The sequence below is a fragment of the Numida meleagris genome, chromosome 21 (genome assembly GCF_002078875.1).
Source record: "Numida meleagris isolate 19003 breed g44 Domestic line chromosome 21, NumMel1.0, whole genome shotgun sequence".
NCBI classification, from domain to species: domain Eukaryota; kingdom Metazoa; phylum Chordata; class Aves; order Galliformes; family Numididae; genus Numida; species Numida meleagris.
In genome coordinates this window covers 76,348-88,482 of record NC_034429.1, presented here as the reverse complement: position 1 = coordinate 88,482, position 12,135 = coordinate 76,348, and the positions used below count along the sequence as shown (strand labels likewise).

The following is a 12,135-nucleotide window of genomic DNA, read 5'->3' as shown; positions in this document are numbered from 1 at the left end:
TTCTTTTTTTCAATAGAGAGCATTTAATAAATTAGTGAACACGCTGCTTACACTGAGGAGACACTTTCACAGGAGGAAGTGCAACTATTTTTCTGATGAGAAAGGCAAATGTGGTTGTTCCTCGGAACAAGGCTGATTTACGTACAAGAACTAAATACTGATTTGGCCATGGGTGATGTAAGCTCACGTAGAATTTGCTTCTTTCTCCACGTCATCATCATCATCAACAACCTGAAACAAATCCAGGAGTAGTTTAGGTAAACAGATGAAACTCTCAGTCCCATAGCACTGCCTGGAGAATTTATTGCATTACATTCTTGCTACACCCAAGGAGAACAAATATTGTATGGCACTGATGATGATGGTCACATGAAAAGCATGAGAAAAGCTTTCCATCAAAAGTGCCAGGAGAAAATGTGGCTGAAATAATAGGAGCTGGTCATTTGGCCTAGAACAATCACTACCGTGTACCTACTGTAAGAAACCTGCTTTAGCAGGGAGGTTGGATGAGAAGAGCTCCAAAGATCCCTTCCAACCCATATCATTCTGTACGAGATTTTTAATGAGAAAGCAAAATAATCTGCATGTAAGGGACAAATTTGGTCCCACATTACCACTAAAAGCATCTCTTTATCTTATACTTTGGCTTAAAATGCCAAGCTGGGCAGGCAGGGAAGGCAGAAAGACCTTTTTTTTCCCCCCCTATTTAAATGAAAATCACTATTATCTCACACCAACCCACCTGTTCCACGCCTTCCACTTCAGGGATGTAGAACTGGAGCATGTTCTGTATCCCGTTCTTCAGGGTGATGATGGAACTGGGACAGCTGGTGCACGAACCCTGCAACTTCAGCTGCACAATGCCATCCTCGAAGCCTTTATAAATAACATCACCACCATCTTCTTGCACTGTTGGCCTGATAGAACATGATACTCAAAGTGAGCACAGCTGAAACGCATTCCATTCTAGAAAGCTTTAGAAGAGCTCAATTTCATGTAGACAAAGAACTGGCCAGCTATATTAATTAAAGCCCTCCTTCTCTTTCTGGTTCAAATTTCCAATAATTCACGTTTTCTTGGACTCTCACATTCACGACTGCTGCCTTTTTGGAGCAAATATACTTGCAGTGAATGTGGTCACATACAAAGAAATCATTGGAATTCTAAGGGCAAAGGTAAACAGCTCAGAGCAGAGCTTGATCAAGCCAGCAAAGAAATACTGGTTTGCCTTGAGGCACGTAAACATCCTCATCCCAATTTATGCACCGAAACCCAGGTGTCTCCCGTTATATGACAGATGCATGTCTACCCCAGGATACACGTACATCTGTAAATGGGTGAAGAAAGCACCTGGAAAGATGACAGCCCAGTACCAGTGGCATTTCTGCAGCCTGCTCTCCCTGTGCAAGCACCAAATGCCCAGCCCTGTTACTGCATCCCCATAGCAACATTCTTCCAGACCGAGCTGAAACCATCCCCTCAACTCCAACAGAAGCTCTTTATACTGATTTCCAAAATAACTCTTTTGAGAACTACGCTCCTAACAGAATCATCTATGAATCAGACACATTTATTAACAACTCCTCACAGCTAATTATCTCCATTCCAGAAAGCCACAGAACGTGACCAAAAATTCCATTTTCAATTAACTTCATGGACTGCTCTGCAGCGCCTTTCAGATCCCCACTCCCTCCATCCTGCACCGTCCTACAATAATTTTTGATGGATCAGACAGTAATGCTCTGTGTGTGCCACTGGTTTATATACAGCTTCTGTAAGCCATCCTGCTATGTAATGAAGTAAGATGCACTGCTGCTAATATCCTCACCAACAGAGGAAAGAAAGAAAAGGAAAAGGTGAGGAGAAGCAGTGATTTTGTCTGACAATGTGGGGATGTGAAGAAGGGCCACTGAGAACCCCAGGACTAACAAACCAGAGGGATTCTGAATGATCACAGCCCAGCCAGGTTGCCCAAAGCTGCTTTCTATCTGTGGCACATTTTAGCACTTAGTATGTACATCGATATGCTTGGGAAAAAAAAAAGTTTCAGCTTATTTCTGCTTTTCTCCTGCTTTCCTTCCAGGAAAATTTACCAGTGCATGGGGTCAGCTTTGAGATCACCAAAGACATTTAAAATGCAGCATCTAAAAGAGTAAAATAATTTTAAAAAGGCCCCTATTTCGTTGTAACTTCTGGAAAAATTAAACTAAATTCCGTAATTCTCACCTATCCAAGACTTCTGTCACTGCAATTTGAGCTGGGCAAGACAGGACCATCAGATATGAGACAGGTTCAAAAACATGCCAGGTGTTGCTTAATGTCAACTTGCTTATTCCCCTCGGTTCATTTTGGAAGGCAATTAATGAACATAAAAATATACTTCAGGTAAACAACACGCTCCACAGACACTCTGGAGACTTCATTAGTTACAGCCAGGCTCTAAAGTCAAATTGTGTTAAAATACCAATAAAATTGCAGCAGATGTAAGGGCAAAATCCACTGAAGCCCAGGCAGTGAGGGAGATCTGCTGGTAAATTGTGTTTCAGAGCATGACACAGAAATACTTTGGAGCATGTGCCAAGGAAAAACAAATATAATAAAGACAGAGGTCAATATAACAGAGGGAAAAATAAAGCTGTCACTAGAAGAGCAATGACTATTTGTGTTGTTTTCATTATTTAGAAGTAATCAGGTTAAACCCAATGGCCCACCTGCTTAAGTGCTCTCCAGAGGGTAAGACTGCACTATTCTAGTATCACCCTGTAACATGGACCTTGTTCAGCACATAAGTTGCTTAAAGAGATAGAAAATTTTCAATTAGAGAAAACAGCATACACAACTAGCAGCAATGTGCCTGGCTTACCTTATTCTTGTATCCAGCAGTTCTTTAATCATTAATACGACTTCATCATCTTCTTCTGACTGAGCTTTGGAAAAGGGAAACGTGCAAATCAGAACGTGGAGAGAATCCTGCTAGGATGACTGTCACTATATAACCCTAATGGCAGAGTGAAATAGCACACAAACACTGCTGAGATGCCTGAAACCAAAAGGTGAAGGTTTGATGCAGAGTATGGACCCTTCCTGCATTCCCCACATGCTCAGCAATGTTCTCTCGCATAAAACATTGGTTCACACTTTTCCTCAAGTACAAGGGAAAGGCCTTAGCAGACAACAGCAATGTAACAGAGAAAAGAGCATACAGAAAAAGGGAAAGGGGAAGGGAACAACAGCAACCATGCATAGGTTAGATGCATGGGTTAAGGCAGGGTGCTCAGAAGGAAAGCTAGACACAATAGAGCAGAGAGGAATTAGTCATCATCTGCCTTAAGACACCGGGGGAGGAAAAACTGCACGAATTGGTAAGCTGCAAATGTAAAAATACAAAGCACAATACTATTCTTGGCTTAGATTTGGAAGTTAGTCTCAATTATTTTCTATTACAGCTCGGAAACGACTTCTAACCACTTCTTGTTCACGTAAGGGCATAAACCTATCACCAACAAAATGTTAAGCCTGGACACTTCCTGTTCATTTGAGAAGGGGAGTAACACTTTGCTATGTGCCCACACAACAAGGATGCGCAGCAACACCCAGCAGCTTTCTAAGCACAGCAGAAATACTTCATGCACACAAAGTGCAAAGGAACAATGGTCCACGCTGCCAAAGCGTGCAGCTCAGCACAGCTCCTGCAAAGGAACGCTCCTCATCCTCCTGCAGATGAGACTCAGGCTTTGTCACTGGGGTTAAGCAACTCTTTCAGACAGTTCAGCACTTCTTCCAGGAGAACACACGTTCTGCACATTCCTACCCGTGTCAGTCTGAGCAGCTTTAAGTTCTGTTGTGTGCTTTGCAGGGAGGCAAATGGAGGCTCTTCTGGGTATCACAAGGATCTGAATGCAGATACTCTTCCTGCAGAGTTTAACTTACCTGTATCTGTCCTAGGTGCCTCTTCAGTAACTACAGGTAAACCCGAGGCAAAGAAATCCATTATAGTTGCATAAATATCTGGTTTCAGCAAGTTCCAATCCAGGTCTTCGCTCTCCTACAAGATTCAGAGGAGAAGTGAATAAAAACAGAGCATCTGCCTCCTAAAAATGGTAAATTACAAAGGGATTCCTCTTATGTTAATAGTATCACAAAGATTCTCAGGTTTCAGGCATGAATTTCTTTTGTAGTTTTGCCAAAAATGTTTGAGAAAACTCAATATGAAGCAGTCAACAGACAGGTTTCCTCACTTGCAAGCCAGAAGCTCTTAAACATTGGATAACAAGTGAAAAGTAAAGTTTCCTAAACACATTACTTGGCACCTTTTTGTAACCGAGCCGTATCTGAGACTCAAGTTTGTCATGGCTCCATTTGATTCGGAGCCAAAGCATAATTCACTGAACTGCCCTGAGCTTGTCACACAGCGGGAGCGTCACCGCACAACGCCTTATCTCTGTGCCATGAGCTCTGCACCTTCAGTAAACACAGCACCACCCACAGCACGGGGAGCTCAGCCAGCCCAAGGGCCTGCTTGGAACCAGAGCAGGCCGCACACAGCTTCCTCCAAGAAGCAAGGAACCCACAGCTGCTCTGGGCGGCCTGCTCCAGTGCTTAGCCACACTCTGGGTGTTAGGGAGAGGTGCTGCATCTGAGAATCCCCAGGGCAGCGGGCCCTGGGGTGTCCCAGCCATAAGGTTTGGATATGCAGCAGCCATATGGCTGCTCTCAGCCATAGGGTTTGGATTTATTGGCATAGCTGCCCAGGGAGGTGGTGGGTTCACTGTACCTGGAGGTGCTCGAGAACCATGGGGATGTGGCACTGAGGGACGTGGTCAGTGGGCACGGTGGGCTTGGATTTGATCTCACTGGTCTTTTCCAAGCTTTATGATTCTGTGATTCTATGATTTTGGATGGTCCTGTGTGGAGCCAGGGGTTGGGTTCGGTGATCCTTGTGGGTCCCTTCCAACTCAGGCTATTTTTATGATGCTGTCATTCTGATATTTATTTCTTTTAATATTCCTGGCATTCCTACTTGTGACCACTGCCTCCAGTCCTTCCACTATGCAGTTCAAAATCAATGTGGCTGGATCTTCCCCACAACCATCTACTCAGCAGCTGACCCTCAGTTGAAGTTTCAGCACATGTGAACCTCTTTCCTTCTTACCTTGGTGATGGTGATGAAGTCTGGCCCAAAGAAAACACTTTTAACTCCTTCAATTCTGAATAACTGCCTGTTAAGAAAACAAACAAAAAGATACACACGTTTCAGCCAAGAATACATTTCCAGACAAAAATAAACCCATAAAAAGGAAGCCATTCAGAGAAACTGGCAGCGAATCCACCTACAGCACAGGAAGAGCCAGGAGCTCCTGCTGTGAAGCAGAACATGCACTGAAACTGAACACATCTCACAGCACTTTTCCACAAGTTCTGTGGAGTTACTCTCCCTCCACACCTTTTTTTTTTTGGAGGCACAATGATATTCTTGTATATACAAGTGATATTCTATATATTTTGTGTAAGCTTCACCAAACCAGGGGCTACCTGGCCACAGCAGGGGGGTTCAAACTAGATGATCTTTATGGTCCTTTTCAACCCAGGCCATTCTATGGTTCTGTGATGGGTTCAGGTGGAATTAGTGCAAGGGAAATTTCTTACTTTAAATAATTTGCTTTAATCTAAATGAGCTCAATCAAAACTACCCTCAGTTTCAGTGCAAACCACTGCCATTCAATCAGGGGATTAGTGCCAACATAAAGTGCTAGGTGACAGGAAGAGCACAGTGCTGACAGTATTTTAAGTGTAAAAAAGCAGAATGATTCTAGAGACACGTTCCTACAGATGCTTTAATTCAAACCTAACAAATTCATCTGCAGAATAATGAAGCAAGAGTTAAATCTGCCAAAAGACAGTAGTTTTTTTGGTAACTGAGAGAAGAAAAAAGAAAAAAGATCTTCTCTTGAAAGACTGAAAAACGTCCAAAAAATGCAGTCAATGCAGGAAAAAGAAATCTTATCACAGAGGTATGTGTGATAGGGGAAAAAAAGAAAAGGGATTTCACAATACCCAGGTGAAAGGATTTCCACACATGAACCAGTTAGACACGCACGGTGCTGTCACACCACCCAGCCAAGAACAAGGACAATTCAAGGAGAACAGTTTCCTTGAATTTGCATTCAAGGACAATTGTTTCCCATTAACCTGCACAATCCACATAATAAAACCGTTGCCGTGGTCCACATCCATCTTTTCTTTGATGAAAACATCTATTTGCAGGTGTGTGCCAACAGCAAGGCAGCTTCTGAGAGCAGCCTGCATTCTGCAAGCTGATGTCCTTTGGCACAATCAGATCCCAGTGCTTCAGTGTCGTAGTGACACGTTCTGATGTCCTGGAAAAAGCTTTCACATTGGATTTGTTGCTCCTAAGTCACGGAGCTTTGCTTGTAAAGATCCTGTTTGCTCTCGAGCAACACCAGAGACCTTTGGAAGTCTGAGCTGTACATCTGATAACCCCACACTTCCTGCACAGGAGATCATGCAAAGCAGCTTCTGTTCCTCCAGTATACACAGTGATGACTTCATTGAGGACCTCCCGATGTAATTTACTGCAGCTCTTCAGGATCTCACTCTGCCAACGAGGCCTCTCCACCCACATAGTAGATAAAGGAAAGTCTCTTTGTGGAGGCTAATGTGAAAGCAATGGCAAACCTGCAAAAATAGATGCCTCCAAATACTGAGGGACTTGTGATAATGCTCCAAACCCCTTCTACACCAAAGTGGTATGAAGGGGTTATCTGCTTGGTGATTCCTACTCCAGGTTATGCATGCTAGTGCCGAAACCTGCAACTACATTTACGTGGAGCATCGGGGGACTACTTACTTCCTTACACTATTTCCCAACCCTGAAAAGTTACACAATTTCCAAGCAAATACTGGAATGAGGAGTCTTCTGATGGGAACAGTTTTGCAAAATCAGGGCCAGAGGTCTCACTGATGATGCAGCAGCTGTTCAGGAATCCTGGACTTACAACAGCAATCAATCCAGCTGCATGATGCACACGACAGAGCCACGGGGAGCACAGACAGACCACTTTGCTAACGACTACCTTGAATTTTATGTGCAAGCAAAGCAACATCAAAAAACAAAACCCAATCAATCCGCTCCTGAGTGCAGGATGCATTTAAAACATTAGTTGTAGATGCACAGCCCACATGGTCCCCCATCTAAATTATGATGTGTTTAATAATACCTTGCTAGAGGTGAGCAAAATGCTGCAGCTGGGCTGGAAAACTCCATAGTCCTGGACTCCAGCACTTCTTTGCCTGGTATAAACTTCAAGCTGTTTGGGTTTGGCGTGTCCTGAGTTTGAATAAACATGCATCTTACTGGAAATTAAGAGAAAAAAAAGAAGAAAGTTAATGTAATCAAACATAAGTAGCTTAAATGAAAGTCGAGGATCCTGATTATCTAGCAAGCAAAGACTGAAGTGATCACTGTGCTACAACCAGAGCAGTTTGTGCAACAATGATGCTTTTAAAAACCACAAAAGCATTCAGACCAATGAACACAGTCACATTATCTTACAGGAAACAAGATAAATGCAACCTTATCTTTGCCTCTTGTGCTAACTCTTATCTACTGAAAGGCACCTGACTGCAGCAGTATAAAGCTGCACGAGTTCAGTGCCATCCTCACTTTGTATGGAGACCAAGAGGTGCCACGCTCACTCCTTGCTGTGTTCAGGGATACCTGCAGGTATTGAAGAGCCACGCACACGTGGCACTCGGGGCCACGGTTTCGAGGTGGACTTGGTAGCATTGTGTCATGGACCTGTTGAACCTGAAGGTTTTTTTCCAGCCTACATGATTCTCCCATTCTATGACGTATGACTTCTTGGTTTTTTTCCACTCTCTCAGCATTGTATTTATAGCACACCACACCCTGCTTGTAATGCTTACACTGGGGGAATTACTGTAAGCTACTGAACCAACTCAACAATTGAAAATCCAATGGCTGGACTCTACTAAAGATGTTTAAAGGATGCATTTCTGCTGCAGTTCTCTATGGGTATTCCTCATGTACAAGACTGTAAAACTGATTTTGAATAAAAATTAGCATTCTTCATCTAACAGTGTATGTTTAATAGTGTTTTTTCCTGTAGACATGTCACAACATTTGCACGATGGCTTCTTTTGATGACAGGACTGGATGATCTTAGTGGTCTTTTCCGACCTTAGTGATTCCATGATTCTGCAGGGATGGGAGAGCTGCTCTGCTTCCAGATCCCTTTGGTATCCAAAATCTCATCCAGCTGCCAGCACAGCTTGCAGGTAACCTGCAGCAGGGGATTTGGAACAGGTTGCCCAAGGAGGTTGTGGATGCCCCATCCCTGGAGGCATTCAAGGCCAGGCTGGATGTGGCTCTGGGCAGCCTGGTCTAGTGGTTGGTGACCCTGCACGCAGCAGGGGGGTTGAAACTCAACGATCTTTGAGGTCCTTTTCAACCCAGGCCATTCTATGATTTGGATGGGGGTAATTCAGTACACTGCCAGTTTGCTGGAGCATCTCGAGCACCCTGAAACACAGCTGGCTGTGTCAGCTCCCAGGAAAGGTGTCTCCAGGAGAGCAGCCACTTTATTTTATTAGCAGCTGCAGATCTGCCTTCCCACAGCCAGGTTTTTCAATCATTAATCCACCTGGAGTTCTCTGCACAGCTGTAAATAACCCCATCAGAATGTACTGCTGGGAACTGGCTGTGTTCACAGCTGAAGTCTGTATCCTCTCCTTCAGAAAGGAGCACTGTGTGCCTGCCCACTGTTCTGACCTCTGCTCAAATTTCACAGATTTTGTTTTTCTTTCTGTTGAGCCTTCCAAGAACCTGTTAGGCACTACAAGCTCCACCTTAACCACTGCTTTTTCAGGGTAACGCTAAGTTACCGTTGCAGGTGTCATTAATGCAAAATGTCATTAACGCACTGCACGTGGGCCCACATTCAAGGGGAGGGAAATTAAAGAAAGCACCACAGCTCTGAAAAGGAACAGTGTGCTTTTTGCCTTGCTAGGCTCTTTCTGGAGACTTGGTCTTGCTGAGCTCAGCAGCTGAAGTGGGACAGAGGCTTACGGGGGGTGTTCACAAGGGATGCATTTACACTAAGACAGGATTTAAATTAAGAGCTGCAGCAAAGCTTGAATAAGGTTTTACACCAAAGACCCTCGTAGGTCTTGGCAGCTGAACAGCACAGAGAACACATGTACAGTCAAGCACAGAATGAGCCATGCATGTCTTCTCCCAGGCTTCAAATGTCCAAGTGTGACAGTACTTCATTAAAAAACACCCAGGAAACAACTCAGGAAATTTTATTACGCTCAGATTTCTAAAGAAGAGTGGGCTTTTGTTATTGCCACAAGACATGAATTCCCACAATGCGCTCATCTACTTATTTTTAGCTGGTATTTACCTGTATTATGCAACACTGCAGATGGAAGAAGCTGCTTCCTCAGTGCAAGTTGGTGGAAGGGCTGTTGAGTTGTCAGATGATGATCTTTTAACATCGTGCGACAAATCCTAGAGAGAAATCATAATGTCAGTACATCTCCAAATCACAAGGCTGCCCTTCCCCAATACCCCAGAGCATTCCTCAGTGCCCAGAACTCAGCACAGCCCCCTTCTACCACAACCCTACCCAGTAAAATAGCGAGTTAGCAGGTCAGGCTGTGGCACACCCCATACTTTTTCCCTTTTTCAATGCTCCCTTTCATTTCACAGCACAACAGACCTAATTCTTCAATTTCAGCCACATAAAAATTAATCTAGGCTCCTTCACATACCTGTAACAGAAGAAAAGTCGCCCCAGCAGAGCGCTTTGATGCTACCATGAGCCTAGATGTCTTGAACTAAACACCTCATTTTAAGAAAATCAGACAGCTGGGATGAACCCCAACCACCCACTGCTAAGTAAAGGCAGAATTCACTGCCATCATCAACCAGCTACAAGAGGCCATTAGCAAAGTGGGGAGAGCAGAGGGAAAAACCAGTCAGAGAAGCAAGCAAGGAGAATGATGGAGTAGCAGGGCTGGCTTTCAGACATGTAAATGCTTGCTGCACAGCCAGCAGCATGCAAATATGGATTTTCACATGCGAACTCAGCACGTAATAGTCAGAGATACGGAGATCTGAGCAAAGGGACAGCCAAATTCTGCAGCCTGCGTGACTGTACATGGTGGCAAAAGGGGTAATGACTTCTCTGACTTCTTTAACAGTGGAGACAAAACCCAGAAAAGGTCCAAAAGGCCCTTCCCAATTGAAATGATTCTGCGATTCCCCTACTTCAGTGGTCTTGGTAACAGAGATCACAAAGGGATGTGTCCCCAACAGTTCTCCCTCCGTTAGCTATGGGGAATGAAAGGAGATGGATTCTTCCAAAGCAGAGAACCCATGCTTCAGATGTTAAACAAAGCAGATGAAAGAAAAGGGATTTTTACCATCTGTATCCCTACTGTGTGCAGGAAAACTACACACACTGATCCTCTCTCCAGTTTGCTTCTGCTTTAAGAGAAACAAAAGAGAAAGGTCCACCAGAAACACGAGGGTATGCACACAAGACCAGGTATTTAATGTTCTAGGTGAGCACAAACATACAAATATATGTACGTAAAAGGGCTTTTATCTGTGTAGGGAAAGAATTAACCCTCCCATTACTGAAGGCTTAGTTACGGTCCCCAGTTCCCACATTTTGGGCTGCAGAATGCCTTTCATTTCACAGCCCCTGCACAGGGAAGGGGTTCTGCCCCTCACTGCGTTGTCCTTTGTGCATCTGAGCAGTGAATTTCCCCTCACTTCACAGCCCTTAGCACCCGTGGGGGGAAACTTCCCCATACTGCACGACCCTAAGGACACCCTGGAAGAAATAATCACCCCTTCCTGAGATCATCTGGGGGAAATCAGCCCTCACTGCACACCCCTGAGGGCATTTTGGGGGGGAACAGCCCCTATTGCAGCTTCTGAGGGCGTTTTTGGGGGGATCAGCTCTCACTGCACACCGCTGAGGGCACTTGGTGGGTGGGGGGGGAGGGACCAACCCTCACTGCCCCTGTGTAACGAGGAGGAGGAAGGGGAAGACAAAACTTCACCCACATCCGCCCTGCTATATCAGGGAAGGGGAAGGCCAAAAAAGCCCGGAGCGCTCCAGGAAACCTCAGCACCGCTCAGCGAAGAAGCGAAGGAGAGTGAGGGTCGCACACCGGGCTCCGTGCACCGGCCCGGGGCAGCGCGGGGCCCGCAGTCACCTACCGGCCGCCCAACCCCGCAGCCGCGCCGAGCCACCGCGCAGCCGCCATCTTGGCGCTCCTCAGGGCCGCCGCCCCGCCCCGCGCACTGCGGCGCCCCCTGGCGGCCAAGGGCGGCGGCAGCAGCAGCGGGAATGCGCCTGCGCAGTGCGCCCCCCCACCCCACCTTCCTTCCGCCTCAGTATTGCCTTTTCCCATCAATATTGCTTTTTTTTCCCTCACCATTTCTTTTTTTCCCCCCCAATATTTCATTTTTTTCTATTTCCTTTTTTGCCCTCAATATTTCCTTTTTTATATTTTTATTTTTTTTCCTCAGTATTTCCCTTTTTTTCCTCAGTATTCTCTTTCTGCCCTCAATATTTCCCCCTTTTCCCCCAATACTTTTTCCCTCGATACTTCCTTTTATTTTCCCTCAAAAATAATCCTTTATTTTCCCCTTTCTTTTAATTTTCCTCTATTATTTCCTTTTTTTTCTCAGTATTCCCTTTCTTTTCCTCCTATTTCCAATCTTCCCCCCAGTATTCCTCTTCCCATTTTTTCCTCTTTCCCCTCAATATTTCCTTTTTCAAAAATTTGTACTTTTTCCCTTTCCCTATTTCCTTTTTTCATCAATACTTCTTTTTCCCCTCAATATTTCCTTCCCCCCCCCATTTCGTCATTTCCTCAATTTATCCTTTTTCTTTTCCCTTCAATATTTCAAGGTTTTTTTTTCACTTTTTTAGACATTTGGGAGTTGGACTACATGAACCTTTGAGGGTCCCTTTCAACTCAAACAATTCTAAGAAAATTTCATTTTTTTCCTCGCTATTTCTTTTTTTTCCCCTCAGTATTTTCTTTCTTCCCCCTCCCCCAATATTTCCT

The 12,135-nt window shown here is 44.7% G+C and overlaps 1 protein-coding gene across 3 annotated transcripts; it reads right to left on the bottom strand.

Moving 5' to 3' along the window:
* On the bottom strand, positions 1–11,385 carry NFU1 (NFU1 iron-sulfur cluster scaffold). 3 transcript variants are annotated; one of them, XM_021374813.1, is made up of 8 exons: positions 11,279–11,385; positions 9,447–9,553; positions 7,239–7,374; positions 5,153–5,219; positions 3,931–4,045; positions 2,864–2,927; positions 743–917; positions 1–231 (listed from the first exon to the last, which is right to left on the bottom strand). In XM_021374813.1, exons 1-8 carry the CDS (start codon positions 11,323–11,325, stop codon positions 184–186), a joined length of 759 nt encoding a protein of 252 aa, XP_021230488.1. In that variant the 5' UTR covers positions 11,326–11,385; the 3' UTR covers positions 1–183. The 3 variants fall into 3 exon arrangements, with proteins under 3 accessions (XP_021230488.1, XP_021230490.1, XP_021230489.1); XM_021374815.1 differs by lacking the exons at positions 9,447–9,553; positions 11,279–11,385 and adding an exon at positions 7,739–7,873; XM_021374814.1 differs by lacking the exons at positions 9,447–9,553; positions 11,279–11,385 and adding an exon at positions 7,685–7,806.

Bases quoted from the DNA above. Each gene is read 5' to 3' on its own strand.
- NFU1 (XM_021374813.1), bottom strand. From the start codon at position 11,325: ATGGCGGCTGCGCGGTGGCTCGGCGCGGCTGCGGGGTTGGGCGGCCG. The intron at 9,554-11,278 runs GTAGGTGACTGC...ATTTCTCTCTAG, and splicing joins GCTGCGGGGTTGGGCGGCCG to GATTTGTCGCACGATGTTAA. The intron at 7,375-9,446 runs GTAAATACCAGC...CTTAATTTCCAG, and splicing joins TGCAGTGTTGCATAATACAG to TAAGATGCATGTTTATTCAA.